The sequence below is a fragment of the Tetrao urogallus genome, assembly GCF_951394365.1.
Source record: "Tetrao urogallus genome assembly, chromosome: 11".
In the NCBI taxonomy this organism is placed as follows: Eukaryota; Metazoa; Chordata; class Aves; order Galliformes; family Phasianidae; genus Tetrao; species Tetrao urogallus.
Window position 1 is genome coordinate 19,373,483 of NC_136824.1, and position 26,933 is coordinate 19,400,415.

At 57.2% G+C, this 26,933-nt stretch overlaps 1 protein-coding gene across 1 annotated transcript; it reads left to right on the forward strand.

The window, feature by feature from the left end:
• On the forward strand, positions 1 to 26,638 carry ZNF609 (zinc finger protein 609; the record flags this gene model as incomplete). Its single annotated transcript, XM_079540757.1, has 8 exons — positions 1 to 750; positions 16,949 to 17,174; positions 22,192 to 22,279; positions 22,400 to 24,752; positions 25,029 to 25,395; positions 25,608 to 25,783; positions 26,264 to 26,480; positions 26,565 to 26,638. The coding sequence occupies 8 exons, from the start codon at positions 1 to 3 to the stop codon at positions 26,636 to 26,638; spliced, it is 4,251 nt and encodes a 1,416-aa protein (XP_079396883.1).
• Between the last annotated feature and the right edge of the window lie 295 nt (positions 26,639 to 26,933).

Below are 26,933 nucleotides of genomic sequence, written 5' to 3' on the forward strand. Positions count from 1 at the left end.
ATGTCCTTGAGCAGCGGAGCTTCCGGAGGGAAAGGAATCGATGCGAACCCGGTAGAGACGTACGACAGCGGGGATGAATGGGACATTGGCGTAGGGAATCTCATCATTGATCTGGACGCTGATTTGGAGAAGGATCAGCAGAAGTTGGAAATGTCGGGCTCCAAGGAGGTGGGGCTCCCGGCGCCCAACGCGGTGGCGACCCTACCTGACAACATCAAGTTTGTGAGCCCGGTGCCGGGCCCGCAAGGCAAGGAGGGCAAATCCAAGTCGAAAAGGAGCAAGAGCGGCAAGGACAGTGGCAAACCGGCCCCGGGCAGCTCCTTGTTCACGGCCGGTGAGGGATCTGGGGGCAAGAAGGAGGCTCAAGGACGCTCTGGGGATGGCGCGAACTCGGGGGGTTTGGGGCCTGCCGTCACCCCCAAGGGCTCAGAGAAGTCGGCCAAGGCATCTCGCAGCGTGGCCGGCTCCAAGAAGGACAAGGAGGGCGGTTCGTCCAAAAGCAAGAAGGAAAGGAGTGAGGGTGCGGGGGCTCCGACGGAGAAGGAGCCTGGTGTGCTGCAGCCCCTGGCCCTGGCTGTGAGGGTGGGACAGTACGATGGTGGCCAGGGGACGGAGCCTGCTGCTGCCACCGAGCAGCTTGGGAGTATAGCTATTGACACAGGAGCTGCGCTCAACCCCTTGGGAGTTAAGTCAGAGCTGGAGGATGGGGAAGGAGAGTGCCGGCAGCTGAAAAAGGTCAAATCGGAGAAGGTAAGGAAGGTTCAGGCTGCGAAGGAGCGGTGGCAGTGCCAGAGGTTGTTGCGCTCTGCAACGTGCTGCTGCGTGTGGTGAAGGAGCAGGAGTGGCTCCTGTGAACTTCCCTGGTCCCTACGGCCCAGCAGGAGGAGCCCGGAGGGATGCGTAGCTCTGTGCCTCCTCCGGCTCCTGGCACAGTGGGCACTGTGGGCTTCCAGCCTGTTGTCAGCCACAGCGGCCTTGCTGTGTGTGTCAGAGCTGCCTGTGGTTCCCCAAGAACTTCTTTTTTCCCTTGCATCGTTTGCTGATGAGGAGACCTTCGTGTGCTGGTAAATGTGGGATCTGCACAGGTGCGTGGGGTGTGGGCTTTGCCCAGCTTGCAGCAACAGTCAGCCTGTGGCCACTGCCCTGCTGTGGGTGGTTCTCGTGCATTTCTCCTCTGCTGCTGCGTGGCACTGGTGCTGTGGCTGGGCAGGAGCAGCATATGGGCACACCCTGCAATTCAATTCCAGGAGCCCTGTGGGTTGCAGTGGCAGAGTGTGCCTGATCTGTCTGAGAGCCTGAGCAGTGGTCTGGGTGCCCTCGGATGCACAGCTCTGTGTGCTCATGCCTACCGAAGCCCCTTTGTGCCGGTGGCGCCGTGTTCCTGCACTGGGGAGGTGTGCAGGATTGGATTTGTGGTTGGCGATGTGGAAGCTGATGTGTTTCCTCTCTGGTTCTGACTTGCAGATTTTGGACACCGGGGGGGGGAGAATGGGGAGAGCTGCTGATGTCTGCAAGAATGGGGAAATGTCTGCGAAAGTAGAGCATAGAGCTATGAAAATACAGGCAGAAGGCTGGGGGAGAGAACAGGGAATGGAGTGAGTGGCTCTAGGGTCAGTCAGGAAAACAGGCCTGTGGGGCCATCAGCTGAAGCTTGTGAAATTAAGGAGTGGTGTGGAGAAGGTGTGCTATTTCATGTCCCTCCCAGCACCGAAACCCAGGTGAATGATGCTGGGAAGAGGAGCAGATGCTCTTTTGCATGATGGATTCGAATGGCTGCAAGTTGGGCTTGTGGAGGAGAAGCCCATTGGGCACTTGTGTGGGGCAACCTCTTCAGCTTGAGGAGGCTCTGAGGCCGATTCCCATCTGGGGAGGAAGAGAGGGGGAAAAACGAGGGGTAGGGATCCCCCTGCATGCAGCCACCTCTTGCCGAGCTCCCCTGCCCTCCTTTAACTTGGTCTGTGAGTCCCTGCTGCATCCTCAGCAGAGATGTGGGGGACAGGAAGGGGGCTCAGTTCCTGCATGGAGCCTTGTGCTGAGCCTTGCACGTGGCCCAGCTGCTGAGGTGCAGCATTTGGGGGGAGCAGCGGTGCTGGCCAGCCAGGGGATGTTAAGCATTAAACAAAAGAGCCTCCCAGCTCTTGGCTGCTGCTGCGGCTTTGTTTTGATTGAGAGCTTGTTCAGCAGGAGGAGGTGGTTTTTTTCTTTCTTTTTTTTTCTTTCCCTGATGATTGTCCAGATGTGACGCTGCTGCAAACAAGGAAAAGGCAAACAGGAGCTGCTGGAGGCTTGGTTCTGCACAAAACCTTCTCTGCATCACGTGCGCTGCAGTTTTGGGCAGAAGGCCTTGTTTGTTCCCCTGCGGATGCCATTGCTGCGTTTTCATCCCATGTTCTCTCTCCTGAAGTCAGTGTAGCTTTGCTCTGAGCGTGCTGGTGCTGATCTGAGGGTGAGGGGACATGGTAAGGGGATCCAAACTGTGCCTCTGCTCTGTCTCATCTCCGCCCTGGCACTCATCTTCTTGTTTGTCTTCTTTGCTAGTGGATAGCACAGCAGGTTCACAGTGCTTGGAACTTCCAGCTCCATGCACCATTTCAGGTTTTGGTATTTCCTCCTGTGTGGGCAGCTCTTTTGCCGTGATGCAGAACTACCTGGGCAGCTTCTCTGCCTGAAGCTTGGAGGAGCCCTTGGAGCCCTTGTGCCCATCTGTACCCCACTGAGGTCTTGGTGCATGTCCCCCTGGCAGTAGGAGCTGGAGTCCCACCAGTTCCACTCTTGCAAAAAAAAAAAAAAAAAAAAAAAAAAAAAAGCCCAGAGTGGCCTTCTTACCTAAAAATTATTGTTTTTCTTGGCTCACTGCTGCACCATGCGGGGGTTCAGCAAAGCCCAGGCTGCTTTGTGGTGAGGATGAATGGGCTCGAGATGGTGGATTTGCAAGCAGATATGGCCAAGCAGGGATGAGGCATTGTGTGCCCAGCCCCAGCCTCGTGCTTCAGCATCAGATTCCGACCCCAGTGCCACGGGGGTGGTGATGGGCAGCGCCCATTGTGGCTTTGCTCTTCTCAGGGCTGAAGCAAAGGACACCCCTAGAAGGAAATGGCCAGGTGCTTTACAGGCGCTGCGGAGCGGTCTGTGTCCATCCCCTCTCTCCTTTTTCACCGTGGTTTTAGGGCACGCAGGGCGTCCAAACCCAACACTCCGAGGTGCTCATGGCTGAGGCTTCCCACCCTTGCTCCAGCTCTTTCCAGGGATCGGCAGCTTGGCAGCCCCAGCCGGGGCCGAGCCAAGGGCAGCCAGGGAGCGCACGGCGCAGCTGCCGCCTCTTCTCGCCGCGGTTTCCTTTCTCCAGCCATGCTCGAGTAAGCCGCCTCCGGAGCTGCTGACAGGGCTGCCTTTGGAGGCCTTGGAAATTACACTGCTCATTTCCTTATCGTCCCCTGACCCGCAGTGCAGAGCCTTCTGCTGCAGGAACAAGGCGAGGAGGGGGCACGCAGCCAACATGTGTCAAGAGCTACAAAGGAGGAAATTGGACTTGTTCACTTAAAACCATGGGGTTAGGCTCTGAGTTTTGGCTCCTGCTGAGAGGTTATTTATATGTGTGTGCTTTTTGTTTTTTTTTCTTTCTGAAGGCTGCTAGCAGTCTGGGAGCTTCAGCTGATCCCACTTCGCAAGGCATTGTAGCAGAGCAGGGGAAATCGTGTCTCCTCCTGCTGGGTTTCCCACAGGGCACAGCTGAAGGACCGGTTAGGGGCTGCGTTAGCTTCCATGCACAGCTCCTTTGCATCACCGGCTCCAATTTAAGAGCTGATTCGCAGGGCAGCCCCGTCTCCATCTCACGGTGCAATTCCCCAGTGCTCTGGAAGCCGAGGCCAGCGGCTCCCTGTCAAGGACACGGCGGCACAAGCACCGCCGAGCAACCCGCTCCTGTTTGCCAAGCACGAGAGTGGAATGACAATGCAGGAACGAGGAGTGTGCGGGAGGGGGAACTGCTCCCCGTTGAGGGACTTTGCACCGGGCTCACGGCGCTTCCTTGGCTGGGAGAAGCCATAAATGCGTGGTGTTGTGCGCTCCGTGTCTCCCCAGCCTCACAGTGGCCAGAGATGTGGCCGCCACGTGCCCCTGCGTGCTCACCCACCTGCCCGGCTTCTCCACCAAAGGAGACTCCTTGGCAGATGGTGGCTGCTTTAGATGGGTCAGATGGTGAGGCTAACTGGCTTTGGTGGATTCTCTTGTGTCTGTTGCCTTGCTTCCAGGCTGACAGTGGCTGCCTATTAGCCTAATGACCCCTGCTACACAGCACCATTTATCTGGCTGAGCGAGATTTCTTTAAAGGAAGATTCGCCGACGTCTCCAGCGCCTTGCAGCCTCGAAGGCTTCAAAACCGTGAGCTGCTCTTACAGCCCTTCTGGGGAGCTGATGCACGGGGAGTGTGCCAGAAATAATCCACTAATGAGCAAATCTGCCACTCCACCTGGCAGCCCACCATGCCCAGCACTCTGCTGGCCCTCCCTGTGCCTTTCCAGGCTGCCTTGGTGCGCAGGATTGCTCGTCCTCTTTGTGGTCACCGTGCTCTGCTGTGGGCACTTAGGGCTGGAGCTGGAGCCCTTCCATAAGTACAGCTTCAGAGCATCCCTGTAACGCCACGGGCATGCACTGGCTGGCTGGCTGGGCTTTGAAAGGACAGAGAGGTGTCTGCAGCCTGCTGATGTGCTGTTTCTGATGGCAGTGTCTGCTGGAGGTATTGCTGTCCCTGTTACTTGGCCCTGCCTGGGGCTGTGCAGGGAGCTGAGGGGTGGCAATAAACACACCTGGGGCTTTTGAGGGTGACACTGGGTTGTGTGTGGGCGTGCTGGTGGGAGAGGAATGGCATGCCACCAAATGCGGCGGGATGCACGCCTGGTGCCAGCAGGTGCTGCAGGTGGAGTCGCAGCTACAAATGGTGGTTAGGCTTTTTGTGTCTGTGTGTGTTTCTCCTTTTTTTTCTTTTTTTTATTTTTCTTCCCTTCCCTGTGCCAGAAAGCAATCTTGTTCCAGGAAGCTTGCTCCCCCAATTAGCGATGTAAATGCCGTGCTGTGATTTTTCCCAGGTGCTATGCAAACGAGCACAGTCCCGCTCGCCTCCATCTCCGCTTCCAGCTGGGAGCAGCCCTGCTCATCCCCCTCACCCCGGTGAGCTGAGCCCAGAGCGGGGCTTGGCAGAAGGGAACGAGGGCAGGGCGGAGGATTGAGGCTGGGCAGGTTGCTTCTGAGGGCTGGAAAGGATCCAGTGAGGGGAGCGTGGCGAGGTGCCAGCGAGCTCTTTGAGGTGGAAACGAAGTGATCAGCCAGAGCTGGCGGATGCCATCCTGGTGCAGGGAGACCTGCACGTCTGTAGGATGCCTTGTAGGGAGAGCGGCGTTGCAGAGCTTCGAGTGCTGTTTGCTCTTCTGTGGCTTGGAAGGGAGGAAAGCAAGCGTGTGTATATATATCACAGCCGTTTGCTAACAGGAAGGCTGCTTTTTTTCTTTTTTTGCTTAGCTTACATTTCAAGGCACAGGAACTCTTCAGATATTTGGTGTTTTATGGTCTTTCAGGCCGGCTATTAATACTACACTTTGTGTATGAGGGTGAAGGGAGCTGTTAGGGCGGACCTGTGCAAGAAGGCCTCTGTGTGTCCCTTTGGAGGAAAAAACACTACAGCCATGAGCAGAGCATTCTGTAACTGCTGGGAGATGAGCCGCAGGCCTGGCATGAGGAAAGCTGCATGTGGAGCTGCCCTCCAGTGTGCCCACGTGTGCCCATGGTCTGCGTGGGGTTGGTGGATCCCAGCACAGGACTCACAGCCTCCACTCCTCTTAGCTCTGCCCTGCAACCAGAGAAGGGAGGTCTTCCCTGATGGAGAACCTGATGGGTGGGGGCTCAGACCCACATGTGGGTGAGCCTTCCCACAGGTGGATTCAGTGGTCTCCAAGGGTACTTGCGGAATTGAAAATGGGGTTTGGGGACTGATGGCAGTAGTGCCTCTCCCTGTGGGGCCCTTCAGGTGTGGAGGACAGGGTGGAGAGGGCAGGTGCTGGATTTTCTGGTTTGAGTGAAGTGTTCTGGGGTTCCCATTGCAATTGCCTCCATAGGCAGTGTGCAGGAGCCCTCGGGTCGAGGGAGAAGAGGACGGAGAAAGGCGTTGTCCATCGGCGTTTCAAACTCAGCACTGAAGCGATAGCCACAGCGGTGGTGCAGCGTGAAACATGCCCACACTGACAGCGATCCGAGCGTGGTACGAGCAGGGCTATTAAAACCCAACCTCCTCTGGGAGCTGGTGGTCTGATAGGGGAGATGGGAAGAGAATTGCTTTCAATTTCCCATTGATCCTAACGAGCCTGCGTGGGAGACCGAGATGGCCCGGCTGCGTCGGCGGCTATTAACGCTGGCACTCAGTGCCGTGCTCAGGACTGCTTTACTTCTCGGTTCTAGGAAATGGAATCAAGAGAAAACCACTTAGAAGGATTTTAATCAGAACTTGGCAGAAGAATTTAAGGAAAGCGGAGAAATTTGACGAACCCGTGTTGCGCTGAGGCTGCCGATGAATGGAAAGGGCAGAAATGGGGGAGAAGTGTGGGTGGGTTGGGTTTCATGTGGCCCGTTTAATCGGATCGTGTTAGTGCTTCTGGGTGAGGAGAACAAGAAAATAAGCCTGCTTCAAAGCGCTGGAGGCTTGCTGGCAGCTGCAGTCCTCTGGGAGCAGCTGATGAAAGTTGTCCCAGATCTACTGGAGATGGCCAGCGCCGGCCTGGGAGGAGAAGATTGCTTAATTTACAGTAATCGCTGCTGTAGGGGTTGCACAGATTGGATTTGTTTGGGAATCTGTTGGTAGCAGTGGGAAACGTTGTGCGATTCAGAGTGTTGGAGGATCGCTTTGGGTGATGGGTTTTGGAGCAGCCTAAGAGGTGACCCCTTGCTCAGAGCAGTGCTTTGCTGGGATGGGAGGTTCATCTCCACCCCGTAACTTTGAGTTCCCCATAACTTCCCTCTTTTCAGCTCGAGCTTCTCATTTCGGGCTCTGACTGTGCTGCTGTTGCTTCTGTGTGTTTTCGTTGTGTGTTTTTATCATGGGTTGTGTTGTACCATTTCTTTTTGTTTCACTGGTGCTCCAACATCTGGACTGTTCTAAGCACGCTCTTATCCAAGAGGTTAAGGGAGCAAGAACTGTTCTGATAAGCCTGCCAAAAATAATCTTTGCTTGGGACAAAGTTCTGCTCTCAGGAATTCCTTGCGTAGCAGAGTTGTGGGTGAGTGAGGCGGGCAGCTGTAGGAAGGCTCTCGAGCTCCCAGGGCTTACAGGGCCATGGGTCCCCAGGGAGTTTGTCTCTGCTTGGTGGGTGCCGAGGAGGCAGCGGGATGCAGCTCATCCTTGAAGTGTGGAGTGAAAAGCCATCTGAGCAGTAGGTGGGCTCTTGGCACCTGGGAGGAAGAGCGTAAAGCTGAGCGCAGCAGCCTCAATTCTGCCCCCTTTGTTGTGTTCCTTCTGGCAGTGTTTCCCCTACACATCACACGTCCCTGTGCTGTGACTTTGACAACTCCTGCGCAGTGACAAGGAGCTCTGCTCCTTCCCTGATGAGACATGTAGGTGATACACGGCGTGTGTGCTCCCAAATTGTGCACCCGGGAAGCAAAATATGTTTGTGATGCCATATGCTTCATGGGGACGGAGCTGGCTCTGCTGGAAGAAGCACAACGCACTCTCCTGACATGTGCTGACGTTGCACCACGCTCTGCTTCTCCTGATGGACACCTCTTCACTTCTATTTGCAGTCATCCAAAGCAATCCATTTTTAAGGTGCTGTGGAGAAAAGGATACTTGTAGGACTTAACTCTGAACCCCTTGGCTGGAGGTACTCGTGTCCCATCAAACCTTAGGGTCCGTGATTTGCACCTGGGGTTATTCCTGGTGGGAATAGCCCATCTGTCCCGTTTTTGGCTGGAATACTCTCACTGATTCTGTGGTTATCGACCCCATGGGCAGTTTTGTGGGATGGGGAGCCTGGCCCAGTAGGGTCACTGGGGGACCCAGCTGGCATTCGGCCCAGCAGGGCTGGAGGGAGGGAGCTGCTTTTTGGTCCGGGCCAAGAATTTGTAGGGCTGATGGATCTGTCCTGGCGCCGGGCTGCAGCACAGCTCCATCCCAGATTTATTGCTGTTGGCACGCACCCGGCAAGCTTCTGCAGCTCGTGCCTTCCTGGGCGGGGGGACAAACGCTGTTTGTTTTTTCTGGACTGAAATGGAAATCTCGATGTTATGTTGCTCATTTGTTTTGTTTTGTTTTTTCCCCTATTCTTTTTTCTAAAGTCCAGTCATGCAGGTCTTGATGGTCTTGTAGCCTGGCGGTGTTTTGCTGGGAGGAAGACAGCTGCTCTAGCAGAGCTTGCAGTGGAGCTGCTTTTTTGCAGTGCTGGGTGACAAGGGCACTGCTTTTGGCTCGTGTGTGCAACCCAGGGAAGTTCAGCTTTGCTCTGGAAAGTCACGCAGGGTTCTTTCCCTCACATCTCAGACTTTTTGCAAAGACCTTTGGATGGGCACCAGCTGATGCTGAAGATGGTGCTCAGTGCAGCGGCACTGCAATGGAGATTGTGTGGTAAGGGAAGCAGCCCAGTTGGAACGCTCCTTTACCGCTTGTCGGTAGGTCTCCCACTGTAGCCACACACATGAAAGCAGCTATGTTAGAATGCAGGCATCTATTTGAAAATGGGAAACTTCTCTTTGCAGCTCGGGTGCGGGAGCTGTTCGATGTGGCCATCGGCGTTTGCAGGAGGCGTCCTGGTGCATCCTCCCACACTGATGCTGGAGGGTTTGTGCAGCCATGTGGGGAACTGGGTCAGGGAGTGATCCAATTAAAAGCTACGCCGAGCAGCAAGAAAAAAGCTGGTTTTAAGCAGGCGGCCTCCCTAGGCTGCCCAAATGTGTTGGTAAGAGAGCTTTGGGCTAGGGAAGGGATGGTGGATGGATGGGTGGGATGGTTTCTCGCAGCAGTGATGCCACCAGTTCCATGTTGGTAGGCAACCTCGGGGAGAACAAAACGATGCCTGCCGGTGTTCCAGAGCTTTCCTCTGCCTCCTGGAGAGCCCAGCCTGGCTCCCTGCACTGCTCTTGCAAGGTTCCTCGCCACATTTTGGGAGGCTGCTTCCCTGAGGGCTGTGGGCGCAGGAGGGGAATGCGAGCACCGCACCCATGCCCAGCCTCACCGCCTGGGGCCGGAGGGGGGGTTGCCTTCGGTAATCCTGCCTAATCCTTTAATCTGTATCAACACTGATAGGTATTAAAGCAGCAGATAAGATTCAGCCTGTGGCTTGGAGCTCAGCGATCTCCCCACCCTCTTGCGGCTAAATCTGTGCTGGCGATGCCTTCTTTTAAGGGGGCCGTGCCTGTTTGCCTGGCGGCCGCGATGGCTCAAGCGCCTGGATTAGCCGGAGCACGTCCTTGGCTCTGGGCTCCAGCCTGCCAGACAAGCCCATCGATCGGCTGCATCTGTTTGAGCCCTGTGGTGCTCAGTGACGGACATCTTGTGCTGGAAGGAAGCCCTCCAGTTGCATGTCCCACTGCCTGGAGCAGATCTGCCTCCTGCCGTTATCTCTTGTGGGTCCTGCTGAGTGTGAGCTTGATTTGTCTGTAAATGCTTGCCGTTTGGGCACCTGAACGAGCTGGGCTCTATCCCAGCATGTAGGTGAGACCCTGGGCCTGGCTCTCCTTAGGCTTTCCCTGTATCTTCTGGCACCAGATGAAGGTTGTTAACGCTGGGAAGAGTGGCTCCCAGTTGAGCTTACTGCACAAAGCAGTCCGGCCCTGTGGTTCGGCTCATCCCCCTTTCCCCATCCTCCTCCAGCTTCTCCCCATGTGCATGGGATTGCTCCGAGTTTGCCACTGCTTCTCTCATCAGCAAAGCCATGGTTAATCCTTCCCTCAAATCCTTTAAGCTGTCAGCAAACAAACCCCTTCTTAAACTTCTAGCACGCAAGCCCTGCTGGGACAAAGCCCGGCTCCCAAAGCCAAGCTTTTATTTCTCTTCCCACATCCTCGAGCTCCTGCTCCCATTTTCTTCCAGTGCCAGGCCTGATGCCGTGGGTGGCTCGACTGCAGCATGACCTGCGGTGCTGGATCTTGGGTGTAAAAATTCAGGTTCCTAATTACCTAATGGCAGGTTCCCGGCGTGCCGTGTCGTTTGAAGTCGCAGGTGAAGATTTGTTATTTAGATGGAGGTCAGCTGAGGCTGCAGCCTTTCCAGGAGCCTTACGGAGCTTTTGTTGGCATTGCTTCTGCTCTGCCTGTGCCGGACAGTGTGGGCTGGAACTCTGGGATAAAGCTTTTGCCTTGGGCGTGCTTGGCTGTCTGTACACAAACCCTCGACTCTTTCCTCAGTGGCTTTGCTCTGAATGACAGTGATGATGGCGCGTTGACCATTTGGGTCCTCCAGCCTATTGATGCAATCCAAACCCAGGGTGACGCTGTTCTTTCAGTCCGTATTTCCGTAGGTGACCAGGATGGATGTGTGGGTTACGATATGCCTTCGTTTGAGCAGCTCTGAACATCCACCCTTGGAAAATGGGCGTCCTCTAAGGCACTTGCAGAACCCAAGGGAGCAAAAACCAGTGAGCTCTTCTGAAACCTGCAGCCTTCATTCCTTGACTTTCTGTTCCATGTAATTTGGTTTCTCTCTTTTCAAACTCCAGATGAAATACGCTTTGCAAGCACTAAGATTTGCATTACGCTTGCTCGCCGGGGTTGTCAAACAAGCACCACAAACCTTTTTCCCCACTTCTGATCCCAAGAGGCAGAAAGGCTCTGGTGCTCCCTTGCAGGACACAAAATGGCACCGTGTGCCGAGGGTTCGCATCTGAGGATTCCGCAGCAGAAGAGAAGCAAGAAGAAGGGTTAACAGAGCGTTGGCTCCCAGGAAAGCTCACGTCCTTCCCTCTGGAAGCGCTCCTGCTCACTGCTCTCCATCGCTCTTTGAGGAGCACGAGGGAGGATCAGCCTGCAGGCATTGCGTGCTTTAACACAGCCTGCTGTGCTCGCTCACCTTCCAGGGCAAGTGAAGGCTTGAACAAAAGCTGGCTGCCTGCATCCGAGGGTTTGTATTTTCTTATTACAAACAAGCTGGGTGATCTCGGCCGGGCTGCTGGCACTGCGTCTTGCAGCATATGACAGATAATCGGGCTGGCTCGCCGCCCACGAGGAGGCACGGCTCCTGTCGATATGTGACCTGGAATGGCACATCGTCCACATCAATCACCGCTTCCCGCCTCTCCTTCACTGCAGCCTTCTGCACAGCTCGGCGTGCCGTGACCCGGCACAATCTCCGAGGCGCCCCGATCCCCGTAAGCTGGGACTGCTGGGTGAAAGGGGCCCATGGTCAGCTTGGCCGCGCTGCTGAAGTGTTTGCATCTGGTTAGAAGTGGTCGGGGCGGCTTCTGGCATCCGGGCTGCGCTTCCCAGGACAGTGGTTGGCTCCTGCTTGTCCATCCCTGAGCCAGTGTTCTGCAGTGACCGCTTTGGGAGGGCGGCGAGCCGCTTCTACTCCCTGGGTATGGCACAAGAGGTGCTCTGGGAGCAGGGCGCAGTGGATGTAAACGGTGCTGCTCTCCTCAGAGAAAGAGCAAATTGTTTCTCCCTACTTGCTGTGTGCCTTTCTGTCTCCTGCTGCCCTGCTCCTCCTACTCCCTGCCATTAATTGCTTAGTGATTGCTGATGCAATTAAAACAAGATGTGGCTGCAGCCTCCGTGCTCCAGAGCATTCTCCAGCCTCGTAGCTCTCTCTCTTCTTGCCCCCGTACAAAAACACGGTGATGCTCTGGCAGGCACTGTGGCCTCTCCTCCTGCATCTGCTAGACAAAAGCTAACCCCAGCCACCCTGCCCACCCACAGGGCATCCTGCTGACCCGCTGATCCTGGCCAGCACCCCACTTCCCAGCCCCAGTCCCCACTATAGGCAAGAACCCCATCCACGCAGCCTTCCCTGCATTTCCTGCCTCTGATAGCTGGAACCTCTACCAGTGGATCCAGCTACACGTTTCTGGATGGCTGAAGTTGGCAGGGTGGGGGTACACATGCTGTCTCTGTGTTTTCAGGGAGAGGAGCTGGAGGTTAGGTGGGTTTTCTGCAGGAATTTGGAGGCAGAAATGTTTATTTTTTCCTCTGCAGACCAGAGTCTATCCTCTAAATAATGGGGAATCCTCTCTTTGGGAATCTCTTCGTGCCATTCTCAGGAGGGTATCTGCTGTCCCAGTTCTCTTGGCCTTTTATTTCTGGTTCCCTCATCCAGAGAAGCCAAATTTGCAACAAAATCCCAGTTTAGGAGCCAAAGGCTGTGATGCAAGCACGTAGGACCCTGGGGCCACGGTGCCATAGGGTCCCTACATTGTAAGGGCAGAAGTGACAAGGGTTGAATTGAACAACATGGGATGCCCAACCTGCACACTAAGCACTGAACCTGTAGTGTTTCTTTGGGAGGAACTGTCCCTTGCAGCTCAGTGTGTGGCATGGAGAGCCCTGGGGAATAAAGCAGATGCTTTCTCTAACAGCGCATTTGCTTTATTTTAGGGATGCTAGCTATGAAATTTGCTCAAGCATAACCCAGGCTGCTGTTTTGCCCTGAGCACTGGGCTTTGTTCCACGGCTAGCTAGCCAAGATTTGGTGACATCTATCTCTGTGTGCAGGCTGAGAACTGCAAGGTCAGAGTGTAGGACCCTTCCTGGGGTTGGAGGAAAGCCCCGGGGCTGGGTGGTGTCGCCGTCCCCCTGTTCCCACCCCTGGGGATTTCAGATTCCTCTTGGATCTCAGCTCTAAGCTTGCTGCGGTCCAGAGGAGCTCATGGAGCAGCACTCAAGGATGCTTTTCTGCATTGCTTGGAAGTGCAGTGGGGGCAGCTCTGCAGCAGGGAACGTGTTGGTCCCCTCCCCGATGCAGGTTATGTGGGGTGCTGTCTTCCTGCCTGCCCTGCTGGCACGTACCATGCTGCTCTTTGGCTGGCTCCTCGCTGCCTCCCCGCCTGCAATCTCCCCATCAGCCGTCAGACAGAGCTGGCTTTGTGACTGCAAACCACGAGCATCTCTCCTGGCAACTCGAGCAAAACCTACAAAGAAGAGGAGATAAGAGCCAAGCGGGCAGCTTCCTAAACGTGCAGCCTGCGAGGGCTAAGACGTGGAAATCATACCAAAACAGGTCTTTAATATTAAAGAGATGGAAGGAAGATGTCTTCTCTTGCCTGAGGGATAAATAGATCTGAAACTCCTTCTAGACTTTGCTGCTTATCGCATCTGAAATACGTCTCTCTCACCCTGGAATGGAGCCTCTCCAGGAGCCCTGAACACCCGGCTATGCTGAGCATGTGCAGCACTCCTGTTTTCTGCGTCTCTGCACCCGCCAGATGGGTTTGCTGCATTTCTCCTACATCCGTGGCTGGGGCACCCTGGGACTGAGGCAAGTGAGGGCACTGGGTGCGCTGAGCCATTCCTGTTCATCCTCCTGCACCCAGGAGCCAGGTGCCTGGCTTTTGCAGTCATCCTACACCGACGCCGTTCCCAAATCCCGAGCTCTGCCTCCACTGGCTGTCCTATAAATGCCACAGCTTTCCAAAGAGAACTTTGAATGTGCAGGACTTTGTGCTCGCAGGAGCATCATTAATTAATCAAGTGACTTAATAATTAATGCTCCCAGCTCGCATGCCACTCTGTGTGCTGCGTGGCCGTGCCATGGTGCGAGCTGCTGGGGGCTGAGCATGGGATCAGGATTTAGGCTGGAAAATTCAGGAGAAAGATGAAAGAAAGGCAAAGGAAGCACACAGAGCCGTGCTGTCTTCCAGCTGAGTGCCTGCCCCCGGCACCTCGTGTCAGCCGTGCGCTGTGGTTGGTGGGTGCTCATCCTGATGGAGGTGTATGGGAAACAGTTGGGTTCTCCCCACCTCCAAAGGATGATGTAGGATCAGCGTGTCCTCCTGACCTCCCTGAAGCAGCAGAGCTCAGAAGTCTCCCTCCGAGAAGGATGGGCCCTGCAGGAGTTCTCAGCCAGTTTGTCCCACATGCATTGAGGGTGTGTGGATTTGGGTTTTGGGGCGGGCTCTGGCACGGCTGCCTGGAGTCCTGTGTCCTTCAGCTGGGTTTTGTGGTGTCTGTTGGCACGCCTTCAAGGAGCTGCAGCATTGAGGTCTTTTGGACTTGCATCTCCCCATCAGGAGATCGATGTCTGGGATTTCTCTTTCCCCGTTCCTCCTCACACTCCCATCCCCTGTCTTTGCTCTATGCTGCCCCTCTCCAATAGAAAACACCTTTTTTTTTGCTTGCTTTCTTTTGCTAGAGCTGCTCTGATAATCCTGTAAATGGCTGGAGCGGGTGACTGGGTGCCACGTCTGTCCTGGGCACTGTCCCTGCTTTGATCAAAGGCACGCTGATCCCCAAGTGCTGCCAGCACTGAGATAAGCCCCACCGCCCTCTGGCATGATGTCAGCCAGCGCTGAGCAGGGCACCTGGGGGCTGTGCTGTCGGGCTTGGAGGCACCCACTGAAGCTGCCAGCTGGAGCTGCACATGTTTATCCCACCCCAGGGAGGTGGCATTCAGTGTGTGCCATGGGATGGTGACATGGTGACGGAGCTGGGCGCTATCAGAGCTCCCAAACACAAGGCTTTTGCACCTGTTGGCTTTCATCGCTCAGAATTTCACGCCCGGATGACTTAGATTATTGGGAACGAGTGAGAAAATTCATAACTGCTGGTCCTGGCGCAACTCTGCCCGAAGCAAGGTGCTTTAGAGGTTGGCATCGGGCAGAGCAGCAATACTGACGTGCCGCCCTCTCCTCCCTTAGCGTCCCCATGCTGACAGTGTGATGGCAGAGCTGCTGTTCCCAGGCGCTGCCGCTGCTCACCAGCCTTGGCTGCGTTCCACCTCTGTCCTCGGCGGCGGCGGGCGCACGTTCCTCGTGATGGGAAAACCTCCGCGCGGACACAAAGGGCTTTCAGTAGGGAGCTCGCTGCAGGGGCAGCGGCATGGGAAACGTCGTCCTGCCCAGCTCCTGCTAGAGGGCACGCACGCTGCCTCTGCATACCCCAGCTAATGGCAAGCAGCAGAATTAAATGATCTTATGCCGCCATGGGAGCTTGGGTCCCACATCTCCCACGGCAGCAGCAGCTGGCCCCATAGGGCAGGGCACGGCAGCATCAGGGCCTCGCTGTGCGTGGGATGGGAGCACTGCGTGCCGTTATTTCACACAGCAGGCCTCACAGGGGCCTGATTCTGTGCCACCCCACGCTGGTCCCACGCTGGTCCCTCGGCCTCAGCAGGCACATCTCTTCACCCCAGTGAAGCAGAAGGAGGGAAGGCTGCAGCACCAGGAGATAAGAGATGTGCAGCAGGGGGAATTCAGGGGCCGATCTGACCTCTTCTTCTTCCAGCTCAGCCATATCCCCATACCCAGCTCCCCACGCCAGGTCACATCCCCATGCCCACCTCCCCACGCTCCTTTTTGCTCCCGAGCTCTTGGTGGGAGCAGACAAGCGCCCCTTTTCCTGATGGCTGATAAATGAGGCTGTGTTTGTTCCAGTGCAGGGTGAAATATGAAATCCCATAAAGCCTCCTCGCTTATTAGAGAGATCGCAGTGAGCTGCTTATTATGCACTGTGGCGTAATGCAGATTACAAATGTGACCGAGCGATAATTAGCAGAGCTGGAACTGTAATTAAACGCTCCTGTGCTGCACTGTGGTTTCTGTTGCAAAGTGGAAGGAAGCCGAACAGTTTCAAAACCCACAGGTGCCCTTCCTCTCCCCTGCATGCACAAACAAGCAGCCCAAAGCCAAGCATCCCTCCTGTTCCTTGCCATGGCTTTTCTTGCAGGGGACTTGCTCAGATTCGGAACACTTGGTGTGTGGTTTGAGTTTGCTTCCTTGAGCCCCGCCAGGACCCTGCTGCCTCCTTGGAGCATCTCATCCCTGCAGTCACTGAGAGTGCAGGCTGGGCTTAGGGGACTGAGGTGTCTGCTGGTGAGGTCCCTATAGCCAAAACCTCCTGGCATCCCACAGGACACATGCTGATGGGATGCCGGATGCTTTGTCAGATGCTTTGCATTGCTGAGGATTTGGAGAGGCTTTGCAGCTCACTGCAAACATCCTTGTTTGGGTGCATGGGATGCACCGATGTGCAGTAGTGTGTGGGACAGGGAGTTGTGTGGTGTGAGCTCCTGGTGCAAGGAGTCTCTGGGCTGGATGCTCCAGAGACCCTCAGCTGATTGAAACCGAAACGTAGGGCAGCACTCGGTGATAATTCTCAGCCTGCTTCTGTTTTGAGTCTGCTTGGTGCCTTATCAAGATCATAAAATACTGTGCGAGAGGAGACGAGCAGGGGATGAGCAGCCAGCCCCAAAGCACTGCAGATCTGTGTGGCAGTTACGCCTGGCGTGTCCAAGCCCAACTCTGCCTGTGACATGAAGGAGGAGGGCAGAATGGTTGGTGTTTGGGATCTGATTTTTGCCTGGAGAAGGGGGATATGGTCTGGACGTGTGTCTTGGGATGGTCACGGGGTGGATGTGGGAGGAGGAGGATGTTGGCTTTCATGGGACCGCACGGAGCCCGCTGCTCGTTGGGCCTGTCCTGCCAGTCGAGCAGAAGCCTGTCGTTTTTTTCTAATGAGCCATCGGGTCCAAAGCCATCGAGTGCCTGCGCATCAGAGCAGCAGCCCAGAGCCGTGCTGACCGGGCCAGATGGCACCAGCAGAAGCGGTTAGGGAAGGAACTTGGCACCCGCTTCTGCAGATCTCTCCTGCAGAAGGACCCACCCCCCTCCAAAGCTTTTGAGGGTTTCGTGGGTACGGGCGTGCCGGGGTGGGAGAGACCGACAAGGTCCTGTCCTCTGTTGGGCACTGGAAGCTTCCGAGGCTCTCCAAAGCACGGCTGCCTGTTGGTGCTTGTTGTGATCAACACGCTTCTCCTTCCCCACAGATGGAATCTCCGGTCTCCACGCCCGCTGTGCTGCCCTTGCACCTCCTCGTCCCCGTGGTCAACAACGACATCTCGTCGCCGTGTGAGCAGATCATGGTGCGCACCCGCTCCGTCGGTGTCAACACCTGCGACGTGGCGCTGGCCACCGAGCCCGAGTGCCTGGGGCCCTGCGAGCCCGGCACCAGCGTCAACCTGGAGGGCATCGTCTGGCAGGAGACGGAGGACGGTAAGTGGCGGCTTTCTGCTCTCCGGCATTCCCGTTCAAAGAGCTGTGGTGATCCTTTTCTTCCTCTGTCCCCGTGCCTTGGCGCTTCCAGGGCGTTGTGCTGCAATTTGGGTGGTCGGGACAGAGGAGCTGTGTGGGAGCAGCTCGCGGGCTGTGCGGCGGAGGGAATGGCAGGCCAAAACTTGCGTCAGCCTGTGAGCTGCGTTAGCCCGTCGCCCAGACAGTGGGCGAAAATCTCAGCTGCCATTTCCCTGCCTTTCTGCAAGAGCTGACTTGCTCCTGGAGGTGCCAGAGGAGAGGCCACGCCAGCCCGAACGGGAACTCGACAGAGTTGACTTCATTTCTGCTTGGCAACCTGCAGGTCTGTCACAAAAGCGCTCAAACCCTGGGAGGCAGCAGCAATCTCCTGCTGGATTAAAAAACCCCGGCGGAGCTTTCAAAATAGACTCGACAGGAGATCAGGCTCTCGTCTCTTCTGCCAAGCCAATCGAACCTTTTTCCGCTGGAGCTCGTCTCATCTGCACACAGCTTGCTTTGCTTTCCCAGCCCCTTTGATGGGTTTGAGTTGCTTTTGGGGCTCTGCCAAGAAACACAAGGATGAATAGGTGGCTCAGCGGAGCACAGCGAGCGCTGGAACCCGGCCTTCCCTCCAGCCTCTTCGGGGACATGGGAGGGTTCTGCTTCTGGAGGCCTGAGGTGAACTCCTCGCGGTTGTGTCTGGCTTCAGCTGAGCCCGGGAGGGCAGAGGTGGCAGAGGATGGGGCACCCAGAGCTGGGTGGGACCTCCCACCCTCCTGTGTTCCCTTCTGCTTGCTGTGGAAAAACCCATCTGAATGTAGCTAGCAGGGAGCTGAGCGTGTGCTTTCTGCTGCTCCCAAGGCAGGAGAATGCCACGTGCTGTAAAATCGGGCCCAGGGGACCCTTGTCTTGGCTGGTAGGGATACAGCCGTGTGCATCAACACTTGGGAAGCAGCTGCTGCTCTGCTTGCCCCAGGGCTGTACCAGGAAGCCAGCAGGGAGAGCGCTGCATGGCGGTAGCACCACCGGGGTCTGGGGTCCTGCGTGACTCCCTTGGCCACAGGCTGCAGTCTATAATACCCCAGGGCTCTGGTTTCTGTCAAACCCCCAGGGGCGGTGGTGATGAGAGATGGACCTTCCGTTAATTTTTTGAAGGATGGGCATCAGAAGAGGTGCGTGCTGCACGTGCAAGGAGGATCAAACACCCCGACGGGAGGCAGAGGAGCAAACAGACCCCTTGCTTAGCCAGGAGGGGTCGAAGCGCAAGCAGTGCACTCTGCTCGCTCACAGGGTGGCTGAGCGCTGAGCACTGTGTGGGGCTCCAGTCCTCTGAGGAAGCAGCTCTGCTGCTGCTTTCCCACGTTGTTCCAGCCAAGCTCCGCAGCCTGTCCGCCTGTCTGTCCGCATCACCCCTTGGTGTGCAGCCCTGTCTTCAGCCCCTGCCTCAGAGGCGCGCTGCCTTTCCTGTGGCTCGCCTATTTTTAGTCTGCAGTAATTCAATGAACTTGTGTGGAGATCCTTCTCTGCCTGCCTCCGCTGCCTGCCGCTTGGCTCCTGCTGTCAGGAGCGATGGCTTTTACAGCGAGCCCTGCACTCCTGTCACGCAGAATACAAATCTCACCATTTCCCCTGGTTGCTTCCAGTCCGCCACATCTGTCGGCCCCTGTAGGAGCAGCACACCGCCTGCTCAGCTCTGTGCACCTGGAAGCTCAGGGTGAAAGCGGCTCTCTGGTGTCCTGCCTGGTGTCTTGCTCCCGGGGCAGTGGTGCTGGGTTGGGGGCCATGCTGGAGCATGGCTGGAGCCTGTCCCCAGGCCTAGAGCAGAGGGATATTTGGATTCATCCCCTTCCAGTGGGTTTGCCTTGCGACTGAGGATGCAGAGCCTTGCTTGGAAGGGCTTGGTTATGCAGAGGAAGGCAGTGTGGCTCCCTTTTTGTAGAAAATGGTCTCAGGGTTGTCCTCATGGCCAGGAAATCAGGGTGAAGGCGTCACAAAGCCAAGGCCCACCAGTAATCCTGCATCCTGAGAAGGACAAGGAAAGCCATCCCAACTGCGATGGTGCTCCCACGAGTCTCTTGATGTTCTTCTGCCTTGACCGACACGTCCCACAGTCACACCCAGCTTCCTCCTCTGTCCCCAGCAGTGGCCCCTGCTTCTGTGTGCTGTCCCACTGCCACAATGGTGACACCTCAATTCCCCTTCACCGAGCCCATCTTGCGCAGGGAACGTGCGTTGTTAAATGCCTTTCTCAGGAGCAGCTGCCTTGGCAGTTTCCCTAATTCTGTTAGGTGTGATTTCGATCTGCAGGAACTATTAACTGATCTAATTATACTAGAGAGCATCACTCCACTTGCTGCCTCATTAGCTCCCGGCTCTCCTCCATCCTGCTCGCCAGTGTCACCAGCAGGGTGTCACGTCCTTGCTGCGCTCACCCAGAGCAGTGACCAGACCCAAACCACACAACGGTGCTGTTTGCAGCCCCAACAAGCCAGCGTTTGGGATTCAAAGCTTCGGAGCATCGAGCAACATGGCACAGCATGACAGAAACCACCGGGCAAGGGACATCCCCTCTTGGGTGCTGCTGTCCTGATGCGCCCCAGCTGGGGAAGCAGCAGCCCTGGGAGCGAAGCAGCTGCTCACACTCTAGCAGAGAGGAGAGGGGCTTTATCATGCATAATTTCCTGGTACTCCCGCAGCGTGGCTGCTTCAGATCTAATATTGGCTGGCAGGATGCTTGACAGTGCAGGGAGGCAGGGAGGCAGGGAGCTCGAGCAGAGCTAATGCACTGCTTATCACTCTCAAAGCACTGTTTATTTCAGCATCTGTCAGCTTTGTATGAAGGCAGTTTTATCAACAGGTGAGCAATATTCTGCTCCAGACAGGACTGTTGCTGGTGTCGAGCTGCCTGAGGCGTGTACGTCGCTGCCCTAGGTGATAGCAGCTGGGCTCCCGCCCTCACCGCCTTGCCTGGATTAAAGGGCTTGTTTACAAGGAGGCTCTTGAGCTGCAATCTGCTGTGCCACGCTTTGTGGGAGCGCGCTTGGTGTTGGTTTCTCTGCCTCCCTTCTCCAGGAGGACGCATTGAGCCGAAGAATCCCATCCCATGGTTTGTGGCAGACTGTTCCTCATGGTGAGAATGCACCTGGGTGTAGTCCTGTTGCCTTGCAGAAGGCTCCTGCACCTGCAGGTTAACAGCGAGGTAGCAGAGCTCTCCACAGCTGTTCTGTCTAGCATGGGAGCTTCTGGATGGCAGCGTCTCAGTGGGATGGGGATGCTCTGCGTGCGATGGAGCCGCTTGTTCAGCCCTTGAACATCAGAGGCAGAAGGAGTTGAAGCTGCCTGTGTCCGTAGGGGAGAGCCAGCAGGGCTGGGAGCTGAGCACTGCTCTAATTAGGGAGCTGATGTGCTGGCTGTGCTGGAAATTAAACCTTCCTCGCACGCAAAGCTTCAGCCTGGATCTGTCCCAGCAAACAGATACCCCACTGCAGTGCCCAGCTCCTGTCTCCTCAGACTGATTTCTGGAGGAAGGCAGCCCAGCTGCTCCAAAACAGGAGCTTGGCCAGCAGGGTGCTCTGCACCGCCACGCTCACCTCTTTGTCTGCACGCACTCTTGCAGGGTTTCCTCACTGTGCAGCACTTTGCATCCAAACCACTGCCGCCTTCCTTGGGAGCAGCCTGGCAGTGTCACCCTCCATTCATCCCCCTCTCTGCGCCCTGCTGCAGTGACATCAGCACGTGGTACTTCCCCATGAAAGCAGGTGGGGTTGGCTGCACAGTGCTGCAGCTCCAGCCCTCCCAAGGAGCGCAGAAAGCACTGTGCTCGGCTGCTTGGTGCAGAGCTCATCACCTCCAAGGGCTTTTCCAGCCAAGGACGGAGGCTAAGGGACTGCTGGGACATCGGTGACACATTACCCTCCAATGCTGAGCGCAGGGCATTGCTGCCTGCCCTCGCGTCCCAGAGCACCCGCAGGGGACAGCGGGTGAAAAAAGCTGCTTAGCATCCATCCTTGTGCTTTAAATTGTCCTGGGTTATTGGCGGCGGATTAGGAGGGGATTTGGGATGATTGGTTGCAGCAGGTTAAATATAGGCTGGAGCATGGCAGAGGGCTTGCTGCTGTGCAGGGAGGAAGGAACAGCCCGTGCCAGCACTCTGTCTTTCATCTCTCGGGGGCCACAGCTGCGTGAGCACCTCTCCATTTCTGACGTTGTCCTTCCAAAGCCTGCAGCTGGCTGCTGGCACCTTCTGAGCGAGGCCACGGCCCGAGATTTACAAATGTGCTTCAGGCACAGCTGTTGTGGGCTCCCTGGGCTCCATTCATCTTCCAGGGCTGTGCGGCCGTATATCTAGATGCACTGGTCTGCCCTTCTAAATGAGATTTCTATCTTCCAAGTTTTACCTTGCTCAGATAAATGTACTCAGCACAATGGACTCTGCTCCTGGTCAAATTAGTTATGCAGTAATCAGAGCAGTCCATTGCTGGGAGGAAATACCCACTTGAGTTTCACTCTGCTAACGGCCTCAGAATATGCAGTGCAGTCACTTGCTTATCTGCTCTTGCAGCTTGCAGAAGGTGCTAGCATCGGGTGGGCTCGCCGGCTAGATGCACACTGGGCCTTCCCTGCTTGCAGCAATGGGAAGAGCCGTGGGATGCTGCAGAAGACCCCGAGAAAGAAGCACAGGAGCCAGGCAAAGCAGCAGATGAATCTTTCACCAAAGAAAGCCCCAGTTCCCATCACCACCCTGAGCCCACATGGCGGTGATGCCGGGCTCAGCTTGCCATCTAGTGGCAGTCACGCCCCCTCCTTGGGGACATGGGGTTTGCAGCCACAGCAGGGCCTTGTGGTAGTTACTCTGTGCAGGTTGCTTCCCCCACTGCAGGCTCTTGAGATGCACTGGGAGCCCTCTGTCCCCCCCAGAGCGTGAGACATAAACGCCCCTTCCCCTGTTGCCCAGTGTCCAGGGAAGGGAGAGCGGTGACCCTGTCCCCTTGCCTTGCAGGTATGCTGGTGGTCAACGTGACCTGGAGGAACAAGACGTACGTGGGGACGCTGCTGGACTGCACGCAACACGACTGGGCACCTCCCCGGTAAGCACAGGGCTGGGTTGAGCAGCTCCCGGCCCGCCTCGCCCGGGCACAGGGATCAAACCCACACGTGGAAGCATGGTGGGGCCGTGGCACAGTAACCCCCCGTCCTTCTCTCTGCAGGTTCTGTGACTCTCCCACCAGCGACCTGGAGATGCGCAACGGCCGGGGCCGAGGCAAGCGCATGCGTCCCAATAGCAACACACCTGTGAACGAGACGGCCGCCGCCTCGGACAGCAAAGGGACCAGCAACAGCAGCAAGACCCGGGCAGGAGCGAACAGCAAAGGGCGCCGCGGGAGCCAGAACTCCTCGGACCACCGCACACCGCCCAGCGGCACGGCGGAAGACGTGAAGGCCAGCCCCTCGTCCGTCACTAAGCGGAAGAGCAAACCCCTCTCCGACATGGAGCTCAACTCCAGCTCGGAGGACTCCAAGGGCAGCAAACGCATCCGCACGAACTCGATGGGCTCGGCAGCTGTGCCCCCCACCACGGTCAAGGTGGAGCCAGCTGTCCTCGACCGCAACTGCCCCTCTCCCATCCTCATCGACTGTCCCCACCCCAACTGCAACAAGAAGTACAAGCACATCAATGGACTGAAGTATCACCAGGCCCATGCGCACACGGACGATGACAGCAAGCTGGAGGCCGACGTGGACAGCGAGTACGGCGAGGAGCCCTCCCTGCACGCCGACGTCGGGAGCTGCAACGGTGCCTCCGTGTCACAGAAGGGCTCGCTTTCGCCTGCGCGCTCGGCCACCCCCAAGGTCCGCTTGATGGAGCCCCACAGTCCCTCCCCATCCAGCAAGTTCAGCGCCAAGGTCCCCAGCAAGAAGAAGCTGGCAGGGGAAGGAGACACTGACCCCGGTGCCCTGTCTAACGACGGCTCCGAGGATGGTCCCTCGGTGGCCGATGAGACGAGCAACGACGGCTTCGACACGCTGGAGAAGAGGTGCGTGGATAAAGACAAGTCCAAGAAGGCATCTGGTGCTAAGCAGGAGAAGATGCCTTCCAAAAGCTTGAAGTCTGCCAGACCCATTGCCCCTGCCATTCCCCCGCAGCCTATTTACACCTTCCAGACGGCCACCCTCACCGCAGCCAGCCCCGGGTCCTCCACGGGCCTCACCACCACAGTGGTTCAGACCATGCCGAGCAGCCCCCAGCTCAAACCCATCCAGCCCAAACCTACGGTGATGGGAGAGCCCTTCACGGTCAACCCTGCCCTCACCCCTTCCAAGGAGAAGAAAAAGAAAGATAAGAAGAAGAAGGAGCCCAAGGAGGTAGAAAACCCTCTGACTCCTGGCAAGGTGTGTAGGGCGGAGGAAGGGAAGAGCCCGTTCCGGGGGGAAACGAGCGACCTCGGGACGAAAAGCGAGGGACTGCTGAACGGCTCCTCCGACCCCCACCAGAGTCGGCTTGCTAGCATCAAGGCTGAGGCGGATAAAATCTACAGCTTCACCGACAATGCCCCAAGCCCCTCCATCGGTGGTGCCAGCAGGCTGGAGAACGCCAACCCTGCCCAGCCCATGACCCCGCTGCACGTCGTCACCCAGAATGGGGCGGAAGCAAGCTCAGTAAAAACCAACAGCCCGGCCTACTCGGACATCTCTGATGCCGGGGAAGACGGCGAGGGCAAGCTGGAGAGTGTGAAGGCAAAGGATCCAGAGCAGCTTGTCAAGGATGGAGCCAAAAAAGCTCTTTTCCCCCCACAACCTCAGAGCAAAGAGTCTCCCTATTACCAAGGCTTCGAAACCTACTATTCCCCTGGCTACCCTCAGGCAAGCCCGGGGCCCTTGAACCCCAGCAGCCAGGCTGCGGCCGAGACACAAGCCTTGAAGCTGAAGAAGGACGAGGAGCAGGAGAGCCCAGAGGTGAAGGTGAAGAGCGAGGGCGTTGAAGAGAAAAAGGCAGAGCTGGGCAGCTCCAGCCAGCAGCCCTCTGTCATCCAGCAGCGTCCCAACATGTACATGCAGTCCCTCTACTACAACCAGTACGCCTACGTGCCGCCCTATGGCTACAACGAGCAGGGCTACCACGCTCACCTGCTGAGCACCAACCCTGCCTACCGGCAGCAGTATGAAGAGCAGCAGAAGCAGAGGCAGAGCCTGGAGCAGCAGCAGCAGAGAGGGCTGGAGAAGAAGGCAGAGCTCGGCATGAAGGAGCGGGAGGCGGCTCTCAAGGAGGAGTGGAAGCAAAAGCCGCCCATGCCCCCGACGCTCACCAAGGCCCCCAGCCTCACCGACCTTGTCAAGTCAGGGCTGAGCAAGGCCAAGGAGCAGGGAGGTGCTGACATGGCCAAATCCGTCATCATCCCCAAGCTGGAGGACTCGTCCAAGCTGTCAGGCAGCCAAGTGGCCGAGGGGCTGAAGGTGAAGCTGAGCGAGGCCGGCCACCTTGGCAAGGAGACCGCAGAGACAAAGGGAGGCTCTGAGTGCGGTCGGCAGGCAGAGGTGGACCCTGTGCTCTGGTACAGACAGGTAATGTCAGCCCACTGCCCATTTGGTGGGCTTTCCCCGTGTGTTTTCCAGGGCTGTCACTGCAGAAAACGCGCGTTGTCCTCTGGTCCAGGGCTTGTTCCCATCGTGAAGGGACTCCATGATTTTCCATGGCTGGGGGCCACCGAGGGGAACATGGAGAACCTGGGGAAGGGGTGATTGCTGTGCTGCTCTCTTCCCAGTGCCCAGTGGTATGGGGACACACGGGGCTGGGGGGGGAGGGAGGCAGCTGCCCTGACCTGGGTGTGGTTCTTGCAGGAAGCAGAGCCCCGGATGTGGACCTACGTTTACCCAGCAAAGTACTCGGACATCAAGACGGAGGATGAGCGATGGAAGGAGGAGCGGGACAGAAAGTTGAAGGAGGAAAGAAATCGAAGCAAAGAAGTGGTGTCCAAGGAGGATGGGAAGGAGAGCACGAGCTCCGAGTGCAAACTGACCCCCACTGAGGAAGCTCGCATGGTGGGGAAGGACCCCAGGCCCAGTGTCCACGTCCCTGTGTCTTCCCCCCTCACGCAGCACCAGTCCTACATCCCCTACATGCACGGCTACTCCTACAGCCAGTCGTACGACCCCAACCACCCCAGCTACCGGGCCATGCCCACCGTCATGATGCAGAACTACCCAGGTAGGAAGCCACGGCCATCTCAGGGGCAGCCGTGCCTGTGTCCCGGCCCAGACCCGTGGTGATATTGGTGACCACGCTCCAGGAGCCAGCGGGTGGGGCACAGGGGAGTGATGTCTGGGGTCTCTGTTTCACTCACTGGAATGTGGGCACAGCTCGGTACAGAGCAGCACACCTCTCCTCCCCGTGCCCTGACTGCTGCCTTTCCCCCGCAGGCTCGTACCTTCCCTCCAGCTATTCCTTCTCGCCCTACGGGAGCAAGGCATCTGGGAGTGATGACAGCGACAAGTCTCGCGCCAGCCCCAGTGTCAGCTGTAAGTCCAGCTCTGAGTCCAAGGCCCTGGACATCCTGCAGCAACATGCCAGCCACTACAAGAGCAAATCACCCACGGTGAGAGTCTGCAGCTTTGCCTAGCTCGCAGGAGCTTCCGGAAGGTGCCTGCAGCCTGGAGGAGCTCCTGCTGTAGGAAGTCTGGGGCTGTAGGGTAATCCCACAACCCAGAACTTTTTGGAGTGGATGAGCCAAACCTTCATGCAGGGCTGCTCCAGGGAGGGACTCAGCTCTGCAGCTGGTGGGTGGAGGGGCAGAATGCAAGGGCTGTTCACGTCCTGCAGCAATGTAGGGCCACCAGGCAGCTCCTCTCTGAGTGGGGAACAGGGGGCCTCTGAGGCAGCCCCTGCTCTGGGGCAGGGAGGAGCTGCTGGGCTGAGACCTGCTGGTGACTCTCACCATCCTTCCCCTCACTCTGCTCAGTGCTGAGTGCACCCTGTGAGCGAGGGAGATGGGGATGCTGTGCCATCAGGGCAGCCCTGGTAGAGGGAAGCCCTGCATACCCCCATCCCTCAGCGCCCGCTGCTTTCTCCCCCACAGATAAGCGAGAAGACAGCTCAGGAGAGGGACCGCAGCGGCTGCGGGGTGGTAGGGGGCAGCGGGAGCTGCAGCAGCATTGGAGGAGCCGGCGGTGGGGAGAGGAGCGCAGAGCGGCCCCGGACCTCACCATCTCAGCGCCTGCTCTCCACGCACCACCACCACCACCACCTCGGGTACTCGCTGCTGCCGGCGCAGTACAACCTGCCCTATGCAACAGGTGAGAGCCCTGCGGGTCCCGGGAAGTGCTGGGCGGTGTGAACCCCGCTCCTGGCCTGGCCGCTTACCCCCCCTCTCCCCGCAGGTCTGTCCTCCACGGCCATCGTGGCCAGCCAGCAGGGCTCCGCGCCCTCCCTCTACCCGCCGCCCCGCAGGTGAGGACGGTAAGGCTGCCGTGGGGCGCTGGGCTTGGCCCCTGGGCGCGGGCTGAGCCCTTGGCTCCGGCAGGACGTGACGCCGGGACTGGGCTGTGCAGCAGGCATGTGACAGGCTCACATGGGGATGCGCCGGAGACTCCTGTAGACATCAGTTGAATGGTGTTGATTGTCTGCCGTCGTCTGAGGCAGACTCTGTCCTCTCCCCCGTCGGACACACACTGAGCCCCACAGCCCTTTGGTGAGCGGCGAGCTGGCACCTGCGGAAGTATTTATTCTCCTGGGCTCCGGTGCTCGGG